At 38.5% G+C, this 22,283-nt stretch overlaps 1 protein-coding gene across 1 annotated transcript in view; it reads left to right on the top strand.

The window, feature by feature from the left end:
• Positions 1 to 22,283, top strand: part of LOC103532472 (protein hinderin) — a 100,816-nt gene that overhangs the window by 64,619 nt on the left and 13,914 nt on the right. The window contains exons 4-5 of the mRNA XM_030467382.1: positions 2,297 to 2,481; positions 8,363 to 8,471. Coding sequence (XP_030323242.1) covers positions 2,297 to 2,481; positions 8,363 to 8,471 — 294 coding nt within the window. The remainder of the gene's footprint in view (positions 1 to 2,296; positions 2,482 to 8,362; positions 8,472 to 22,283) is intronic.

Genomic DNA, 22,283 nt, shown 5'->3' with positions numbered 1-22,283 from the left:
GGGCTTAAGTTCATCTTGAACCAGAGTGGTTCTCCCTAGCTTTCTTTTTCTCACTCTACATAAGCTGCTGCACTTGCTGCACCAGTTTCTCTCCCACCAGTTTGCTCATACATTCTTTATCCTGCTTACAAGTACTGCTGTTCATTCATCTCTCCCATGAGAGATGGAAGAGATCCAACTTTCTTGTTGAATAAATGTATCTTCTACTTCCCCTTAGCAAATCAGAGCTCCAGTTTTCCCTTTATGTAATCTCTCTTTCCTCATTATCCCAGAAAACTTTAAAAAATTGTGGCTAGAAAAGACCTTTAAAATCTTTTAGACCAACACGACTAAACCAAGTCCCTAAGCACCACATCTATATATCTCCTAAATATCTTCAGAGATGGTGACTCCACTACTGCTCTGGGCAGCCTGTGCTAGTGCTGACAATCCTTCAATAATAAAAAAAAATAATAATTTCCTAATATCCAGTATAAACCAGTCTCCTCTGGCACAAACTGAGGCCATTTCCTCTTGTCCTGTGTCTTGTACCGTGGGAGAAGAGATCAACACTCACCTCATTTCAGGCTCCTTTCAGGGATTTGTAGAGTGATAAGGTCTACCCTAGGTCTCCTTTTCTCCAGACTAAGCAACCCCATTCCCTCACCTTGTCTTGTGTTCCAAGACCTTCCACCAGCTTCACTGTCCTTCTTTGGACATGCTCCAGCATCTTGATGTCCTTCTTGTAGTGAGGAACCCAAAACTGAACACAGGATTTGAAGTGTCAGTGCTGAGTACAGAGGTAAAGTCACTGCCCTACTCTTGCTGGCCACAGTCCTGCTAATGCACACCAGGTCCTGTTTGTACTCTTGGCCACCTGGACACATGCTGGCTCATATTCAGTCATTCTCTACCAGCACCCCCAGGTCCTTTTCCTCTGGGCAGCTTTCTAGCCACTCTTCCCAAGCCTGTAGAATTACATGGAGTTGTTGTGACCCCAGTTTGTGAGCCAGCCCTTGGCCTTGTTGAATCTCATACAGCTGGCTTCAGCCCATTGATCCAGCCTGTCCAGGTCCTTCTGCAGACCCTTCCTACCCTCAGTCAGATCACCACTCCTGCCCAGCTTGGTGTCATCTGCAAACTGACTGAGGGTGCACTCCATCCCCCTGTACAGATTATGGATACTAAAGAGAACTTGCCCCAGCACTGAGCCCTGGGCAACACCACTGGTGACCAAACACCATCTGAGTTTAACTCCATTCACCACAAATCTCTGCACCCAGCCATTCAAGCAGGTTTTTTTTACCCAGTAAAGTGTACACCCATCCAAGCCATGAGCCACTAGCTTTTCTAGGAGAATGCTGTGGGAGGTGGTGCTAAAGGCTTTAATAAAGTCTAGATAGGCATAATCCACAGCCTCTCCCTTTTCCACTAAGTGGGTCACCCTGACATGGAAGGAAATCAGGTTTGTCAAGCAGGACCTGCCTTTTATAATCCCATACTGACAGGGCCTGATTGCCTTGTGGCCCTGCATGATAGTACTCAAGATGCTGAGTTCCACAACTTTCCTCAGCACCAAGGTCAGGCTTATAGGCCTGTGGTTCTGTGGATCCTCCCTCCAGCCCTTCTTGGAGATGAGCATCATATTTTCCAATCTCCAGTCTACTGGGACTCTCTAGTTACCCAGCACTGTTTGCTAAATGATGGAAAGTGGCTTGGTGTGCACTTCTGTGCGCTCTTTCATTACCCTTGGGTGGATCCCACCCGTCACCATAGACTTGCATGTATATAAGTGGTGTAGCAGACTGATAACCATTTCCCCTTGGATTATAGAGTCTCTATTTTGCTCCCTTCCCCTGTCTTCCAGTTCAGTTTCCAGCACACAACTGGTCTTACTACTAAAGACTGAGTAAAAGCCACCTAACAAAGGGAATATTTTTTAAATTTCTCTTTCTTCGAACCAGCTCCACTGTACTGGACAAAGTACTTTTTGTACCTTCATCCCTCTTGTCCTGTCCTACCAATCAGAAAATCCAAGGCATAGTGCTTTAGAGATTGTACCCAGTGCCACAAAACTCCAAATATAATTGTCAGTGGGTGCCAGCTGCTGATACCCAGAGACTCCTGGTAAAGTAGGTTGGTAACTTTCCAGTCCTTATGCATCCTGCTTTCAGGCATTGTAAATGGATTCAACAAGAGCTGAACCAGCAGCATGGCTGTTACACTTCTGGAGAGTGAAAGGGGGGGACAGGGCTGGGTGAAGTATGTAAAAGGGCTGAATGCATCATGTAATAGTGTGATCTTTTTTTCCTCCCAGTGTACCGGTGTTGAAACATGAAGATTATTTTCCGAGAACACCTCCAGTGAGCAAAACCTCCAGAACACCAGGGAGCAATGGTGGGAGCAGTTTGGAGAAAAAAATGGTTGGGTTTGGTGCAAACATGGAACATGGACAAACACGTCTCATGCAAACCAAGAGGGAAGGCACGAAGTCAAGGAAAGGTAAAGGGAAGCATACTTTATTGAAGGGATGAGTATGCAGATGGCATTTGGAAGCTGTAGATATGTATTCAAGAGAATACCAGTACAAGGCATAGTTAGGGGGAGAGGATTGCAAGTTGCTTAAAACAACCCAAGAAAAGGTAGCTGCATTTAAGGTAATAAAAAGCCTAGGCCCTTACAAATTATCTTCTTGGCTGGTGTTCCTGATGAAATGGAAAAAATAGCCCTTTAATCACAAAAAGCTACTTCAACAATTCTTTTTCCTTTCCCAATAAACAGAGAATAAGTGCAGTGGGGCTTGTTCTTGTAATGTAATCTTCTTCACTTTCTTTTCCTCCCCAAGTAATGGCTCCACCATCACAACCTGATATTTTGCCACATGGGGCTGTCTCAATGGCTGGAATCTATCTTGCTCTTAGCTTTATAACTCCACTTAAGGAGAAGAGAAACAGTCTTTCATAGGAAGAGAAAGGGTTGGGAACAAAAGCAGCTCGGATGTTTCACTGCTGAGCCTTGAACGTAATCCTTGGTTCAATTATGACCTAGCTTTTTTTTTTTTTTTAATTTTAACCTGTCAGCCAGTTTGCCGTATATGTCAGCATAAAAATAAAGAAAATGGCAAAATGAGAAGAAATGTGGTGCAGTTCTCAAAGGAACAAATAACTTGTGTTATTGGTTAAGACCGTACCAACATTAAAAAGCAGTCCCTGTGAAGAAACTTTCAAAAGGATATCATCAGCCTGGACCCAAACAGTGGCTGAGGTTAATCTCTTCCAAGGCACAGCTACAAAAGTTGGAAGCCTGTAAAGGGCTTGTGTCCAAAAAAATCAATTTCTAATTTGAAACAAAATCATTTTTGACTAACAGGGGTTCAGGACCCATTACTTTTGCTGTATAGTGTGCTGACATTTCACACTTTCTGTTGTGCACAATGAATCCTAATAGTCGTTTTATAACATTGCTACACCAATCAATTTAAGCAAGAGAAAGCCGTTACAATTCTGCAAAGTTTCAGGGGCAATTTTCACTGATGGTTTTCATTTATGTTTTTTTTCAGCTATCATTATTTTTTTTCTTCTCTTTTCCTCTTCCTTCAACCCTCTCCTTCTCAATACTGTAGTGATGAAATTGAGATTTTTCACAGTTGGATGGTGGGTTTTGTTCCTTGGATAAAGATAGTCCCCCAAAAGTAATTCCTTTTCCATAGATCTGGGGAAATCTGGCCTCTCCTTCCTTCATTCATTTTGTTTTGTAGTACTTAGGAGAAGTTACAAGCTGCATCTGGCTATTGCATGTAGCAACTGAGCTGTGCCTATGCTGATTTAGGAATCATAGTGGTCAGCATAATGTCTGAAGATGGTGGGTAGCTTTTGCAAACACTTACTGGGACTGCTACCTTTGAAGATGTTGAACAGCATGGTAAAATTTAACTTATAAACATTGGCATTGCTGTGATACCAGATAAAGTTCAAAGAAATGCTTTCAACCTCAGGTCTATTACTGATTTGAATGGCTTGTTTATCACAAGGCAAATTACCTAGCACTAATCACTGAAGTTGAAGTCTTCTGTATTTAGTACCTTTTTAATTGGCTTCCCTCTGTTATATGTTTGGAGTCCTTTAACAAGCATACACATATACTTGTGGTTTTTCCATCTTTGTGTTTTTTCCATCACCAGGGCACACTCTCAAGCTTCTTAATTCTAGTTAGCGCTGGACTGCTTCTTCTTCTTCTTCTGAATCTTTTCATCTGTTGCTGACCTTGGATTTGTGCTTTACAATTATTATTTTTTTATTAGGAAGCAATTATGTAGCATCTCAGAAATATAAAACACTTTTCTGTGGTGAAATTTATAAAAATATGGTATTTTCTTGCTGTATCAGAGTGCTGAACCAGCAAGCTGGGGGTCTGTCTTAGACAGAGTTCAGTAGCTTTTTTTTTTTTCAGTATGAGAGAGAGGAATGAAGTCAACAAGATGACTGAGGTATGAAGCTTGATGTTACCTAGCCACATAGCTTAAAGTGGCCATTTGGTCAGAAAACAGCAGTGCTGGATCCTGTACACAGGAACACGTCTACCGAAAACTTCTTGAGAGTCAGATGTTAAGCTGTTACTACAGAAGTTTATTTTTGTCATGCCTTTATCTGTCTTACGTATTTAAATTTTTTATTTTTCAGGATGGGGACCCTCTCCAAGCACACTTTAGTGCTTTGACAAGTGCTGTTTTGGGCCTTTGGCCTCACTATATAATCTCCCTCTACCACTGGGAATAGTGGATGTACCAGGGGGATGATGCAACCCATGGCAGTGTACCTGCATGGCAGCATAGCCAGTTGTACCATATTTTGTTGCTGTCTTGCTCAGCTACCTTTGTTTTCTTTACATTTGCTTTTATTGGGGTTTTTTGTTGTTCTTTTTTATGATGTGGGGGTTTTTTATTTTTTTTATTGAGAGAAGAGAAAATTACTAATTAGGAGACCATTCCTATGGAATGATGGAAAGCTCTACTGCCCACAGGACTGCTCACTTACTCTGAGTGATTTTAGAAAGGATGATTTCTTAATAAACCCAGTTTTCCTTTTTCACTGCAGATGCTTAGTAATGGGGAGAGGAGCACTGTTAACCTGATCCCATCACCTCATGAAGGGACAGGGGCACTTCTGCTCTCCTTTTAGGATTGAAGCTTATTGGGTCAGTTTAGGCAATCAGCTTTTATTCCCTCCTTGTTGCTTTTTGTCTCATATTTATGTTTATTCCTTAACTTTAATTCCTGTGCTTTAGCAAGTGTTTGTTTCTTGTAGCCAAACTTTTTTAGTTTTACCAGCAAAACTTTTAGCAGACTTAGCAATCCTGAAGTCTTAGATTTTTCCAGCAGTAAATTGTTTTTATTGGTGTCACCAGCAGCTATGTCAATTTGTACTAAAATCTAACAACTTGTCTAGTTAAAAAGCTCTGGAGTACAGAAATGTGTGTTTCTCTTTCTTTCTGCCCTGGAAAATTTTGCTTTTAGACTGCGAAGCTAAACTAGATTCTACCCATTGCATTCTGCAATATTGGACAATTGACTTCTCTACATTTCTGTTTTAAATCTTCCACTTCACACCCTTTCTGAAATAAAGAGAGATCTCTTTTTGCATCCCTTTGGGGGACATAGAATCTACACGACTTGGCATAGCATCCATAGCTTTCTTTTCCATAGTTAGAGAGAACAAGCCAGAGAAGGAAAAATATTTTAGCTCAGAGAATTTGTACTTTTCCAGAGGCTGATTTTTCTGTACAGTGTTTGTTTTTCAGTCGGTTTTCTAACATAGCTTCTTAGGGATTCAGGATCTGGAATGTCTTCTCTTGAGGGAGGACTTTCCTACAATTGAATAGAGCAATTATTTAATATTAGTGAACTGCTTTGAAGATGTGAAGTACTATATAAATGTTAAGGATTATGAATATCAGCATTATTCAATTCATAAAGATTTCTTTCATGATTATCAACCTAGATTTCCCTCTGCTTACTTTCATCCCATTACTTTTTGAACCAGCCTTAACTGTATTTCTTCATTCTTAGTGTTAGCACTTTCAAAATGCAGACTGCTGTATTTCCCCCCTTTCTTCATGTTTTAGTTGTCTGTTTCTTGAGCAGAAATATAGAGCTATTTGAATTTTCTCAAATGAGTCTTTAATCTACTTTAAATCATTCTTAGACCAAGTTAACCAAATTGAAAATTGTATTCTTAGCATTACCATTTAGAAGACATAATTACTTTGGGGTAGCTTGCCTTGCAAGCTTACATCTAGTTATTTTTTTGCTATTCTTTGCTGCTTCAGGTTCTGTCCATTGCTGTCAGGATTTAGATTATCATACCATATATGAGCTTTTTTTTTTATCCAAGGGTGAATGTGTCTATTCTTTTTCCATGTTTCTTGCTTCTCTGGATCATCTGCAGGGTCTCTAGTCTCATACTGTCTTCAAACACCTGCAAATCTAATTAATTTGCTGTCATTTGTATCACCCGGTTCTCTATGACTTTTCATAATAATTACCAGTCACTTTATAAATTCATTAACTAATTCCCTTTAGCCCTGAAATATATATCCTTCAGACTAAAGAATCTGCATCTTTTTTCTCCCTTGATAATTTATTTTCATCAGCTTTATATAGGCAGGTATTATACATCAACATGGTCTTCATCATCTCATACTTGCCAATATTCCTTTTTTTTTTCTCATAGTATATTTTGAAATTATTAGTGGCTTGGCCATTTTAGAATCATTATTGATTTAATGTTCTCCATGTATTCATAGGCCTGCTTGCTTTTTGGTGTTTCTTTCTCCTTCAGTTGATTTTCGTGCCTTTTTCAAGATGTATTTTTAAATATTTTTTTGTTTGTTTAGGTATGCACTTACTCAGGATTTCTTGCTACCCTTGCTTTAGGTCTATGCAGGCTGACAGCCTCAGTGTATTCCTGCTTAGTATCTTTTCTTGTTTTCCATTTCTAGCCCCAGTAATATTTTCAAACTTTTTCTTTGTATAGTCCCCTTGAGGCTGTATTGGCCACTTCCAAATCCATATATTTTCTTTTTTTGAGAAATACATCTACTTTGGTATGAATGCAGTATGTGGACAGTGTGCTAGCATTTCTTGTATTAGGAACTGAATATATTCTCCCATGCTCACTAGACTTTTATTACTTTAGTAATAGTTTCTTAAAGTCCATCTGCCTCGTTCCACTGTTCTATGAAATGATTTCTAAATATGTGTTATTTGATCATAAAGCCAAAAGTCTAAGCAAGAGGCTTCCAGTCTTTTTATGCATACCTAGTTTCTCATCAAGGATTGGCACACTATCAAGTTACCAGGGACATAAAATCAACATATACCCCCATGGTATTTCTAAGAATTCCATCACTGATAATTAGCTCCTTGTTAGGTGACTTTTTTTCATTGTCTGGTACTGAAACACAATGCATTATAACAGGGCAGTAAGAACCCATTTTTTTTGTTAGCTTTCCTAGAATACATCTTAAAATATGTGGGGTTTCTACATTGTGTGTATTTGTATATATCTTAAATCAATGCAGTATTTTGTATAATCTTAATCCTTTGGACATCTGTAAGTTTTGCACTGAAGCTGGAATTACAACATTCCTGTATTGCTTCTTGTTTCAGCATGGGTGATAGATTATGTTGCTGTTCACAGAGCTGAGAAATATTTAGGCATCACAGAATTACTTAAAGTGCAGAACACTGATTTGACTTTAATTTTTGCTGAGACTTGTATTTTCCCTATACTTGCTGTTTTGTTGTGTGATATTGGTTGGACAGAGGTAATTAGCCTAGACTGAAAAACCCCAAACCCACAGGCTTTTGTGTAGTAGATCAGACTAATTCTCATTTGCCTATTCCACTTACCTCCGACTGTCTGTATGCAAGCTGAATAAGTAAATCTTATCTGTAAACCCCAGTTCTCAGGTTAATGGATGAAAGGGGGAAGATGGGTGTAGGACTGGCTGGCCCACCATTCTCAGGGGGCTGTCATCAATCCAGCTGACAGCCAGCTCCTAGTGGTTAAATGCTTAACATCAGTAACCCTGGACAGCAGGACAGGATGCACTTCACGAAGTTGCAGGCAACACTGACTGCGGTAGCAGTCAATACAGTGAAGAGTGGATTTATTCTGTGTGATCCTAATATTAGTGCTATGCAGAGTGCTGTCATCTGATGAGTTCTTTGATTGTCATCTCACTGTATATATACAGCACCCCAAATATGTTGAAAAAATGTTGACTTTGAACCCCGGTGTTGTGTAATAATGCAGAATCACAAAACATCTGTTCCAAGCTTATTAGCCTCTGATGTCTGCCTTGTCTTCACTTCATTCCACAGGGACAAGTTCAGGACCTAGTAAGGATGCAGCCACATTTCGTGTGCTGATAGGCAGCACTAAAGAACCTGGAACCACAGCCACATCACCAGTCCAGCATGACAGTTTATGGTAAGCCACTAGGTAATTTCTGGTTTAAGAATTTGCAGACACAACTATCATATTGTTCTAGAAGCTGTGAAGGGGCTCAATTTCTATGATATTTCATGTTAGCATGAGCTGGGTAATATAAACTAAAAACTGCCATATCCTTCTGACATTTATAGTAAGCCTTAAATTGCTTGTTAGAATAAGAAAAGTAGGAATATGCCAAGTTGTAACATTTTAATTTTACTTAGATTTTGAACTGAAAGCATTTTATGTTCCAAGTCCTGACATATTAAATACATTTGTAAATAATTTGAATGAATGGTTTTAACCCCTGTTTGGTTTCAAAGCTGTTTGAAGATTTTAATCCCTCTGTATTCAACCCCTGTCCCTCCCACCTCCCATACTTTATCAAATGGCCTCTCTTTTAACAAGTTTTGTACCAGAGTTATTTTATGTTTAATGACAAGCAACAAAATCACATTAAGTCAGCAGTTCCTGATTATACTATATATCTGCAATAAATGCACTGGAAAAACAGCATCATCACTTCTACTCCAATGAAGAAACAGAAAACAGCATTGTTGTCAGACTTAGGAGTCTAAAACCAACTTGCATTCTTTAGACAGGATTACAATTCTAGCAGTAAGTGCCTGGAAAAAACATCACACAATCTTTGCTTTTCTTTATCATATCCCACATTTTCTCATAATAAAATCTTTAGCTAAGTAACAAAGCAAATGCAGACTGAAGTATGAATTTGATGTATTTTACATCACTGGTTTGATAATTTTGTGCAGTAGGATGACAAGAATATGTGACCATTCATAAGAAAAGTTAAATGTTTCTTGGAGAATGAGGACTTGAGTCAGATTTAATCTTCTCTTGGCCCAGTGGACTAGGAAAATGTATGCTTGATATCATCCCTGTATTCTTGGCAGCAGCTGGCAGTTTATTTCTTTCTGTGATACATAATAGGTAAAAAACCACTATCAGTATTGACAAATTTGTACTTACTTGCTATGGTAACACTTCTTATTTTTTTCTTTGGAAGGAAGGGATGATAATTCCGGGAGGATTTAAGAACTGAGATAGGTTGGGCTCTGTTTCCCTCAAGTAACTGTATTTTTAAACAAACAGAAACCACAAGATCACCTAAGCATTTCTTGTAGAAGCCTGGTTTATCCTTGTAAGCTGGTAATATCAGATAAAGAGTATGTAAAGATATTGCTTGATACTGGCTAATAGTGATCCTGCGATTCTGTGAACTTGACATTCCATTCAAGCACTGAGGAGCAGATATAATTATTCACATCATACAACAACTCTTCAGAATTTTATTCAAGAGGATTGATGGCCCATTCTTTTCCACAGAGGGCAGTAAAATAATTGTTGAAATGTGCTGTTAGAAATCATATCAGATAAAGTGGTCAGTAAAAGGAGTCTGATTAGCTGTCATCCTTAAAGGTTTATTTTACCAGCTGATGACAGATTTTGAAAAATACTGTATTTCTGGGGTGCTTTCTCCCATTCTTTCTCTCTGTCTTTCTCTCTGTTGGTGCTGTAAGTATAATTGACCAGTTTAAGCAGCCATGTTGTGCTTTCCCTTACTCATGGCCTTCTCTAATTGAAAATGGTAAATGGACAAGTATTTCTGTGGAGACCTAAAGCTGATCCTATCCTTCATCAAAAAACCTGCTTGGGCAGCAGGTCACTCTCAATTTATCACTGAATGGTTATAAGCTTAGACTGCAGGTTTAACTAACTAAATTAATCAATATTGAGAATTATTGCTGCTTTTGTGCCACTAAAGTTAGGGTTTGTCAGCATGTTTGTTATAATCTGTGATTTGGAGGGGGTTAACAGCCTAACCACAACGGTTGGCACGGGCTTCAAACTTGTAGCACAGAGTCCTAGCCTGAGACCAAGTTTATTTATTCGGCAGTACGTGTAAACCTAATTACTTTTGACTATTTAAATTTATAGGACTAGATTCAACTCATGTTTGTGCCAGCTTTAACTAGCACAAACCCTGGCACCCGGCAGTAGCAGCAATGGAAAGCCTGCCAGGAAGAAGGTGTTGGAAAGCGACAGAAGCTCCCTGCCAGCTCAAGGCATTAGGGTGCTGGTGCAGCTTCTGGGGAGGGCTGGCTGGATAAGCAGGCATGGCAGGTAGAAGATGGGTTGGCTAGATAGCCTGTCTTGGCAGGGCTCAACCAGAGGCTTCAGCATGTTAAAACTATCTGCTACTTGAGAAAATCGCTGCAGTCCTACTTTCTTCTCTCTCTTGGAATGAGTGACATCTGGGATGAGAAACAAGTGTCCCCAGAAGGTAAAGGCATGTGATTTGAGAGAGCCGTAGTGCTAGACCTGCAAAAGGACCAGACTCACAGAATGAATGTGCAAATGAATGAAAGTGCTTTCAGTGGTATCTCTGAAAGAAAAATAGCATTTCTTCACCTGGCATCGTGAGTTGGGTTAATAGTGGATTTCTTTGCCCATCATGATTTGACTCGTGACTGTTGCTGCTTTTCAGACTACTACCAAGCATTGAATGTTGGTTATCCAGTGTTCTGGATAACCCCAAGTGGCCACACCTGCATGAGTCCCTTGAAATTGTGTGCATAGGAGGTCTGGAGAACTTTTGTACTCCATGTCCATATTTATCTAGACCAAAACTGGTGTGTTTAGGGAAAAAAAAACCAACAAAATACCTCTCAGGCAAAGTTGGAGCTGGGCAAATTTGGAAGATTAAATTTGTTCCTTGCCCCGAAGTATAGTTCCTCTGATTATTTTAAATGTTGATTTTTTGGTGACAAAGGACATCTCTTTTATAACCATTGTTTTGCCTGGCTTTTTTGCTGCTGGAAGGGAGGATTTTTTGTGCTTTCATTTAGTAATGAAGAAGTTTTTACATAAACTACATCTTACCTTAGGTATAATCAGTGTGCTGCTAAAAACAAAGGAAATGGTTCTAAATCAAAGAACTAAGCCATTCTTTTATTTAAACAAAAGTGTTGGAAATTGTGCTTTGTGTAAGGCCATTTAATTTGATTAGGGTCCTGGTGCAGTTGTCAAATTCTCCCCAAACAGAAACAGTTGAGTTGATTTTGGCATAGTAAGTCCTGTAACACTGCAGATAATCAAGCACTTAAAAAGACATAGGCAAAGGTTGTTCTGCTCACCATGGAAACAGATAATTCTCCTGTAACATTTTTCACTTCGGGCATCTAAGAAGTGAATTTAAGAACAGTTAGGTAAATTAAGGGGTTGAGTGATAGTCTGGGATTTCAGCATTAAGCCTATGTTTTCTTGGTGCAGTTTTAAATCAGAGCTTTAATGCCCGCTGAATGCATTGTCTTGGAGTAAGTTTTGTGTAGCCATTAAAATAAATGATTTTGAATTTCCTGCAGTATGAGTACTACATTTGAACTAAATTATTATCTGTTACACTACAGTGGCCTGTTGGAGTTTTTATAAACAGATTGTATTGTGTAAATTAGTGCTTAGGGATATATTCAAAAACAAAAGTATTTACCCAATTGCCCTGCACATCTCAGGTGAATGTGTATTCAGGGACTTTTAAGCAAATTAATATCTGATGTAAAATATAATGTGCAGAGTTGTATACTTAATAATGCACACTGGAATAGTCTAGAGAAGATATGTTATGCTGAGTGTTAGGAAATACGACAGCGATGAGATTTAAGCTTTTGCCTTACCTTATACCTTTCAGACTTGCACATTGGATCCTTAAAGGTGGTTCTGCTTTTAAGATGATAATATGGACTTCCTTCTATTGCAAGGTTGAAGCAAGCACTGCCAAAGAAATAGATTTTCTTTTTCTCTTTAGGATAAGATGCCATTTGAGATGCAAAAGGAAGATGAGGAGGAAAAAATTTCATTCCAGATCTAATTTAGGAACATTTAAAGGGATCAAAAGCATGTTTGGATAGGAATGATGAGTTAGGTGTTGAACATGGTAGGCAATGCAAGTTTTGCCTGCTCCCTGAGAAAGCCAGCAGCACAAAAAGTCCAATATGGTTCCATATGCAAGTGATAAAACCAGACGTTGGCAAATTAATCTCTCTTATTCACAGTGTAGGTTGTTAATTGTTCTCTCTGCTGGCTGTCGATATAATGTGAAATTTTCATTCCCCATTCAAGATGGAAAAAGTTGTGGCTGAAAATGTTAACATTTGCATTTTTATTTGTTGATTTATTTAAAGGACAGCCTCTCTTAAAGCAATCCATCACTCAGTGACACCCCAAATATGAATAATGTATTGTAGACTTGTGGTTACAATGTGTAATAAGTGCCAGAGACAGTAGAAGAATGTTAACTATGTTGCAAATGTAATATTTATCGACTCATAGTTTATTGCTTTCGAGGTTCAATAATACTGACCATAGGACATTAATATCACTTATCTTGATTTTAGTTGGGCACCTCTGTATGTAGAAATAACTCATCTATCTCATACTTACAAAACAAATGTGAATTTTACAGCGCTTTGTAAGAAGTACATTATAGGTTTCTTTGCTTAGTGCTCACAATTCTCCTTTTCTGCCTTCTCATTTACTTATATCTGACATTGATCCCACTCCAATTGCCTGACCCAGATGGTGAGCACCTCAGCACTATTCTAGAGGCTTTATTTTCTGGCTGCATTATGATTTTATACCTCTGATGGTGTTTTGATCAGGGTTAACTTTCTGTTAAAGACCAGTTTGAAAAGAAACTTAGTTTTCTAGTGCTTCTGTCTGCAAAGATAATAGCTGAGTGTCTAAAACAGAGATAACTTCTCTTCAGGAAAGGCATGCGTAGCAAATATAAATTCTCTCTTTTTGGAGAATTGTGGCTATCAGAAAGAAAAATGTTTAATTGTGGCATTTATTTTACAGAAAAATTTTAATCAATTAATTGAAATACATTATAGCCATTTTTTAAGATTGGGATTTAAAATTCAGTGGTTTTGCTATCCACTGGTTTTGAGAGACAAAATTTTCTTGATAATCTAAGTTAAAAAAAATAAAATACAATAAGGCAGTGAGATGGTAGGAAATCAATCAGTAGTAATCATTCCTATCTTTAGTACTTACTCCAGAGTTTTGCTTCAGAAACTGATACAGACTGGACAAACACTATTCCTTATCTCTGCTGTTCGTTTATGTCAACTAAAAGTTTTGATGTCTCGGGGGTGAAATGCAGATGTGAACCCAGGACTGGGACCAAAACCAAATTTAACAATAGGAGATTTCAAGCTTGTGTTGAAATCAGATTTCAAGTGAATTTTGAATTGACATTCTGTATTTATATCTGAGTTTATCAAATTGAACACATCATCAGCTTCTCTTTCTTTACTGTGTGTAACAGGAACACTTATTTGTGTCAAAGCAGCCTATCTTATTAATAGCTGCTTTGCAGTAACAGTTTTGGTGTGTCCGTTGCTAACAATAAAAATCATATTGGGAAATTCCGACTTGCAGTGCCAAAGGATTAATGTTAATTAGCAACTGTTGGCTGTAATTGTCACCCTCATTAAAATGCAGAATTATGTATTTCTTAGTTATAAATAACCTTTCTAATTGTACTTGATGTATGCCAGTTTAATCAAAAAGTACACTTGCAAACAGGCAGATATTTGCATTAATCTAGCACTGAATCTTTGAGTATTTTTGATCATCTTTTATTCTAAAGTTGCCTTGTTGGGGGAGGCCTTTTACAGCTACATATCCTTCACACCTTTTTTTTTTTTTTTTTTTTTTTTTTTTTTAATTCAGCTCTGTGGATCTGACAGGATTTTGTATTAAAATGAGGGGAAATGTCTTCTGGGAATGTTTGGTGCAACAGAAAAATTGTCAGTTTTGAAGTAGTTGGCAAGGTTTCCATCACTGAGTGGTATGACAATAACTTGACTGTCGTTTGAAAGTAATAATAAGCAAAGGAAAACAGAGAACAAATTATGTTATGAAGCTGACTGAACTCTTCTTAAGTCTGTTTCTTACCATCATTTCTATTGTTATCTTAATTACTTTTTTCCCCTTGTGCCTTTACAGATTCTCAAATACCATGTTAAATATTAAGTGTATGTTGCTTCATCGAATGTGATTCCTGTTAGCACTTCTAATCATAGCAAGGAGAACTTTGTCTCAAAATACTCTTAAAAAAAATGTTTTTATGTTCTTTCTGTGCTGTGCTTTCTGCCCTGTTGTCAAAGAAACCTGATTCTCCCACGGATGCTTTGAATATGCTGTGTTGTAGCTTTTACACATTTGCTTGGAATTACTGTAATGACACTTTCTACAGAGCTTGCCAAATTAAGACCAGTCTTGGTTCCTTTCTTCACTGTTCTCTAGGGAACTGTTCTGCATGGTTCTCTTCCTTGTGCTGTTGTCACTTTTCTTCTGTTCCTTCTTCAGAAGAGTGTCCTCTAATTTTTTTTTTTTTTTTTTTTTTTTTTCTTTTAGAGGTGGGAGGAATTGAGTAATAATATGTTCAGAATAACTGGATCTTACTTTAAAAAGCCATTCTCCCAAAAGATGGCTCTGTCATACCATGCTGCTTATGTATTAATGTATTCCCCATTTTCTCTCTCCTTCATCTGCCTGGACTTCTCAGGCTGTAAACTCTTCAGGGCAGGATCCTGGCACAGAGCAGTTCCTTGCTTGATTGGTCTATTTAATAACAATGATTAACTGTGATGCTGGTATAGTTAGGGTGGAATTCATCTTGCTTATCTTGGGACAACTGAACTAGTTATTCTCAGGCCCTTTTAGGGTTAATGACTTATATTAGGCTCAGCTAAATCAGCTTTTGGTGATACCTGTCTTCCTGTGGACATAAAGTCCAATAAGCCTAAAGTAACATGCACTGATACCTTATCCCACTTGTAGCTGAATATGTGGAATGAAAAAGTTGTTTGCCATTCGTATTTTGATTATGAATTGGAGGTGAATGCAGGGCAAACCTGCATACTCTATGCTCAGTATCTTAATTTTTAGCACAGTTTTAATGCATTGTATATCAAAGGGCTTAGTTACTGAATGCTCTGAGAGAGGGAGTATATATGTAGGACTGTGAACAGGCAACATGGAACAGTGGAAAGTAATCATGGTAACATGCTTAATAAAAACTGTGGCAGTGAAAGGCTGGAAGGAATCCTTTTTAAAAGTTACATTAAGTGGGGACATGGCAACTCCAACAGAGGTGGCTAGGATATGATAGTGTTTTTGAGATCTGAGCAGGGCCCTATACTCACCTGATAGTCAAACAGAGTGTGCATCAGGATATTTTGTCAGCAGACAGCCATAGCTCTATCTTCTCAATGATTTCCAGCTGATGAGTTGCCTACTTACAAAAAGAAATTCTCACCTCTCTGTCATTTAAGTACATTAACCAGCACTTTATATTATTTGATTTGCCCCATTTCCAGTTTTTAATGTCCTTTTTTTTTTCCCTTCATGATAATCTAATTCTCTGCCTCAATGAAGATCTCCAGATTTTGTTTTTACTGTCATGAATAGTATAGTATTAGCAGTGAATGTTGTCTCATTATTTGTCCTTTCTCGAGGCCACTTATGAATGCATTAGAGAGTTCAGGCCCTAACAAATTTTTGTGAGGCTTCATTAATGACCTTCCTGGCCACTTTATAGCAGGACAATATTAATGTTTTCTATTTATTTCCTGCCTTTTAACCAGTTATCTGTCCATTAATAGATATTCCTCCCAGGTTTTGGCAACTTAAGTCTTTGGTGATAGATTGGCTGGAAAGCTTTTGGAACTCCAGCTAGGCTATAAAAACTGTCTTTTCCAAGTGCATAATATTTCTACAAATCTTGTAAATGTCTGCAGTGATTTAATATAAAGATTCTGCCAATATGTGATATTTATTGATTCTTTATTATAATATCTACCAGTCTGCTTGTGCTAAACATAATTTCATTTGTAGATTTCTGCATCACTCCAGATCACTTAAAAAAAAAAAAAAAAATCTTCATTTGTCTCAGAACTGAGGCAGTTTTTGGGTAGTTACCTGCTACAGTTAATAGTTTAGTAGTTTCATAGCTGAGCTCCTTCAGAAGTGTGAGGGAGTACCAGCTGATCCCAGCAATTTATTATTGTTCACTCATATTGATTTCTTCCCTAACATATTTATACAACACTTCAACTTGAGACAGGTCTTCTGCTGTGTTCTCTGTGGCTTCAGAAACTTCTTAAGTTCCTGCATGGTGAAGATGTGTCATCTTATTGAGCCTTTCTTATCAGTCTTACATGGGTCTTCATTAACTTTTCCTCCTCTTGGCTTTAACAGATACTTAGACTTCCTATTTTGTATATATATTTAAAGTGAGATTTGTTATTAGACCTTATGCTTTTAGCAGGATAACTCTTAGCTTTTCACTAGTATTTATGGGGGGGGTTGCTTTATGGTTGTTTGTTTGGGGGATTTTTCTTGTAGGTTTTTCTGATTGGTCAGTTTGGTTTGGTATTTTGTTGGTTATTGACTGATTGATTTATCAGTTTCTTCTTTGCTGTTTTCTTTATCTGGACCTGACTGGACATGGCTGTCTTCTTTACTGCTCCACTTAACTGTTGTCTGCCCATTTCATCCTTTAGAAGTTTTTACCCCTAGGCTGTGTCTCCTTTTGTGGAGCCCTAGTCTGATGATTAGACAAATGTGTCTCATTTGCAAATGTTTTACCCTTTTGACTGCCCTTTTTTAACAGCCTTTCTCATTTTTTTAATGTTGTTTCCATTTCTAAAGTGAAAGACTGCTATAGGAAATTTTTGTTCCATAGAGATGTTGAATTTTATGTAACGTTTCTTCAACATGTGAACAGTCCATTGCACTGTTTAGATGTGGAGATTTCCTGGAATGAGGAACTCGACAGATTAGGACTATTCAGATTGTAAAAGAGGTAACTGTTTAGAATACTTAAAAATTTCATAAAACCTGAATTATCAGGGAACAGTTCTTTATTGTCTTATCTATTGGAGAAACTGGTAGCCATCAGATAGAAATACAAAATGGCACATTCAGAGTGTGCAACAATTAGGCAGAGACCAGAAGCCAAATTAGCTTGTATCCTTGATTCTTGTTGTTAATTGTGTTCCTAACTCCACATGCTACCAGATTGCCATTGTGGTTTTCTCTTATACAGCTTTTTAGCTGAAGTCATCCCTAATGTATGGATTGTAATAATGACTTTTAAATAGCTACATGTTCATCTCTTAACATCCTTGTTTAGACATGTCTGATGTGGGAAAAACAGTATCTGGGCTTAACTCTCTATCTCATCATTTTACATATTTGGAATTTGTTCTCTGACACAAGTGGAAGTAACACACGAAAACAAACAGATTGGGCTCTGATTTTTCCTGGGTAGGGTAATGAAATAACAAAGGCATCTTCCACATTTGGGTAAAGAAAGTCATGGCAGCATTTCAGTATAAAGACTATTCAACTGTTAAATACATTTTTGGTTTGTAGGCTTTGCAATATTACATTTGGGAATCCTGAATCATGTAACTTAGATTTTAGTTTTCTGATTCAGATTTGAAGGAAATAAATTGTTGTTGGGGTAGTCCCTGGTTATAGATATTTTTCAAGCTGAGTGCACCAAGTTTTACTGTAGATGTGACTTTCCTCTCTTCCTAAACCATGTTTCCTTTTCAAAAATGCACACTATCAAATATTGTTGTTAAGAGAAAAAATTAAAAACATCAATAAGCTGAACATTTGAAGATTTTACTAAGTCACATTTAGCTGTATATTTCTCTGTGTTGTTATATGTTTCTGTATGCTTCTCTGTGTTTCTCTGCCTTGGATCAGAAGGATGAGAATCCTGCCTTGTAAGGAATGAGCTTTGCACTCTTAGGCTGACTTTTTCTTTTGTACTCCCAGAAGAGTTACTGGAAATACATTACCAATAGTTCTTGTGCGTGTAACTTCTGTGCCTGTGATCACAAGATTGTGGTTTGAGATGAGCAGGGGTAGTGAAATCAGATTTCATATGGCCCCCGGCATATTTCAGACCTATAAATATATTTTGTAGAACGTGTGCATGTCTGTCAGTCTATAAGATATCTGTGAAACATCATAATGTATAAGCAGCTTTATGATTTATGAGTTTGCAGGCTTTTTCATACTTCTGGAAATAAAATGCTTCCTACTCCATGCAGATTATCTGCTAATTCAATTGTTTCACTGTGTATGTGTATTTGTAGTATAAAGGGTGTAGTTTGTACCTTGCTTTGCAAGTCTTAAGTCTGATGTGGCAAATTCTTGTAATTGTGTCTGTGTCCCTCTAAGTGGATCTGCTGGGAATTTTTCAAGCTCCACTTTTGTTCCAATGACCTTGTCCTTGCTGAGGAGCCTATGTTGTTCCAGCACTGCCTTCTCTTTTTACTGTAACAGGTGAAGCAATTCCTAGAAGGACTTTAACAGTGCTCCAGCTGCTGCTCATCCCAGCTTCTGCTTGCCTCTTTTAATTGCTCTGTGCATCCCTGTTCCTATCCATATGCTTGGAATTTGGAACCTGCACATCCACCTCATTTCATAGGCAGCAAACCAACCAAATAAGAGAGATGTCCTCTTCCTCCACATCCCCTCCCCTCCCGAGCTTCTTTGCCAAGTTCAAATCTCTTTCAATCTTCCTTTTCCTATCTCTTAATGACATCTCAGCTCCTAGATCTCTAGGCGTGAAAGAAAAGTATGCTTTCTTAGCTCAGCCTGCAGTGACAGCAAGGTCCTACTGTGATGAGCATCTTAAGGAATGTCTAGATCACTAGAATGTATAGGCCTATTGTGATTATCCGTATAATTTTCTTGCTTTCATTCCTTCTGCTTTGTTACGAACTTTTTAGCAGCAGACCATTTCTACCAGTGCACAAACCGTAACATCACATGACATTGACTTTACTCAAACCAGAAGATTTTTGTGCCAAGGTTGTAATATTGTATCATTACTTCATTGTATCTGTGTGAAAATTTTAATTTCACGCCCTGCGGACTTCACTGTCTCTGTGCACTCTGCTCGTGTTGTTGCATAGAAGGGTAAGTCCCTGGGTCACATTCATTTTGTAATGTGTGGTGCTTTTTTTTTTTTTTCTTTAAAGTCAGAGTTCTGTTTCCTTTGAGAGCTGTTGCCATAAAGTTAGCTGGGGATTTCTGCCAGAAAAAATATTTGGAAGCTTTAAGTGAAGATACTAGAAATATTTTTACTATGTTTATTACAGTGTGGATATGGCCATCTTATTAAAAAAGAAATTGAGGGGGGGGGGACTGTGTGTTACACTATGATATATTTGTGAATTAATTGATGCCAGTGACTTGGTAAATTATGTGGGGAGGGAAGGAAAAACCCTTGTTTAAATATGTTATTAGTTTTACATACAACTGGTCTGGTTTTACCAAGTAGCAAACCTTTTGGGGAAGAAGCCCTTGGATGATGTTTGGATTGTTTTTTGAACTTTCCTGGCTTGCAGGCATTGAGATTTTAAGCTTCCCTTGTAGCACCATGCCTGTACTGTATAGATAAGTCAGAGTCTGGCCCTTGCCCTTTTGTCATATGCTGTCCATGAGGTTTCATGTGTTTATGAAGAGAAATACCCCACGACAGTATAACAGAATAGCTGAGGCTAGAAGGCACCTCTGGAGAACATCTCTGAGCTCCTGCTTAGATTTCAAATATCCCCAAGGATGGAGACTCCACACCCTCTCTGGGCAGCCTGGAGCAGCATTCAACCACCTGCATAATAAGAGAGCTTTTTTTCTTCCATTTGAATGGATTTGCTTGTATTTCAATTTGTGCCCATTACCTCTTGTCCTTTCAGTGGGCACCAGCAAGAAGAGCCTGTCTATCTTCTTTACTTCCCTAATCAAGTCCTCATACACACTGATAAGATCACCTTGATCCTCCTTGGCTCCAAACTGAGAAGAAAGAGCTCTCTCATGTTCCTTTCATGTCAGATACTTCAGTTCCTTAATCAGCTTTGTTGCCCTTCACAGGACTTGCTTGAGTGTGTCTCATGTTTCTCAGGAACTAGAGAGTCCAGCAGTGGACAAAACACTCCAACCATGTCCCACCAGGGTGGAGTCAAGAGGAAGGTTCACATCCCCGAACTTCTGGCAGTGCTGACCTTCACTGACTTATGCTCAGTTTTTTCTCTAGCAGTAACAGCAAGTGTCCAGGTCTTCCTTGCAAAGCTGCTTTCTAGTCAGTCATCCACAGGATGTACTGGTGCCTGGAGTTATTCCTCCCCAAGTCCAAGTGCAGGGCTTCATGTTTCTTGCTGTTGCATGTTCTTGTGGGCCCATTTCCTCTTCCTGTTGAGATCTCTGTATACATTTTGGCCCCTGTCAGCCAAGAATATACTCAGAAAAATGTGGGAAAGAGACAGCATCAGTACCTTGAGCCATTAAGTGCCTTGCCTTATTTTGTAGCATATCAATGACCTTATATAGTTTCTGACAGAAGTGTGGACTATCTGCAGGTGTATAGTTATCAAAAGTAATCCTGCAGAGCCCAAGATCATCTTTGCTAGTTACTGCTGGGAATGAACAAACTAAAATTTTTCTTCCCTGCCCATCTGTTCAGCAGCTGAGAGTAGGTAATTTATCTCAGTGGGACACCTACCACCTGTGTAAAGTTTTTGAAAGAGCTTGTTAGCGTGCAGTGGCTACAGCCAAGGGACAACAGGCCTGAGCACCTTGTACTCTGTTCTTTACTGCTGGCTTTTTCTGTAGGATGCCTTCTAACTTGGTACTTGCACAGTGTCAAGCCCATTCAGGGCCTGTGCCCCTATGAGGTTTACAACAACTTCATCTCATTTACCATATGACAGGCTCTTGTGCCGACTGCGTGCAACTCCTCGCCAGCAGTCATCCCTCTTTGACATGCTGAACCAGACACTACCAACACACTGTATTTTTTACAGCTACTGTTTTATCTCAGTGACTTCTCTTGAATTATGTATCCTCATCTTTGATGTATGAAATCTCAGCTGATTTAAAGATTACCCCAGAGAAATTCAGCACACCTGGAAAAGAATGGAGAGAGATAGTCCCAAACCTTCCACACCAAATGCCAAGTAGGAAGTTTTACAGCAACTAGGTACTGGAATACAAGTTTTCTGGTAGTAATGTTTCTTCACTTGTGGTCTGCACTCAAGCAATCAATGTGTTTGGATGCTGAGGTCTTTCAGGCTCAATTGCAATATTTGTTCTCATGCAAACTGGAGTCAATGAGTCCAAAGAGCTGGCGAACAGGGAGATTGCCAGCTGTTCTGTTAGGGATAGGCACCAAAGGTTTCACTAGATAGTTTACCTGAGACCATGTGTGCCTTTCACTGTGAGGGGAGTGGAGCAGAGCAAGTGGATGCAAATCTAGCTGAAAAGCAGTTGCTATCTGAGGTATGTTATGAAGGAAAAAGAAGACACTGAGCATAAACTCTATGTATAATGTCAGCAAAATACAGAACCACAAAGCATATAAAACTTAAGTGCCGTAGCCTGTGAAGCATATTTCAGTTTCCTCTGTGGGTGTTGTGGTCACTCTGCTCCCTGCAGAAATTAGACTGCAAGATTCTATTCACCTCTCTTATGCTAGCATAGCTGGCATAAAAGATTATGCCAGTTACTGTGCTATTAGCATTAATGAAGTGATAGCAATTAAAAGCTGAGAGCAGCAAGCAGAGCTCATGTTTGTACTGCAGTCTGGGTTTTTTGCAAGGCAAAGTAGGTCCATTCTCTGTATGTTAACTATTACTATACTTAAAATTTAAATTTCTCAGGGCTTCTAGCATTTGAGCCCCAATACCTGTAAAGGTA

The sequence above is a fragment of the Calypte anna genome, chromosome Z (assembly GCF_003957555.1).
Source record: "Calypte anna isolate BGI_N300 chromosome Z, bCalAnn1_v1.p, whole genome shotgun sequence".
Classification (NCBI taxonomy): Eukaryota; Metazoa; Chordata; class Aves; order Apodiformes; family Trochilidae; genus Calypte; species Calypte anna.
Note: the sequence above shows the minus strand (reverse complement) of the source record. Positions and strands in the feature narration are given on the sequence as shown.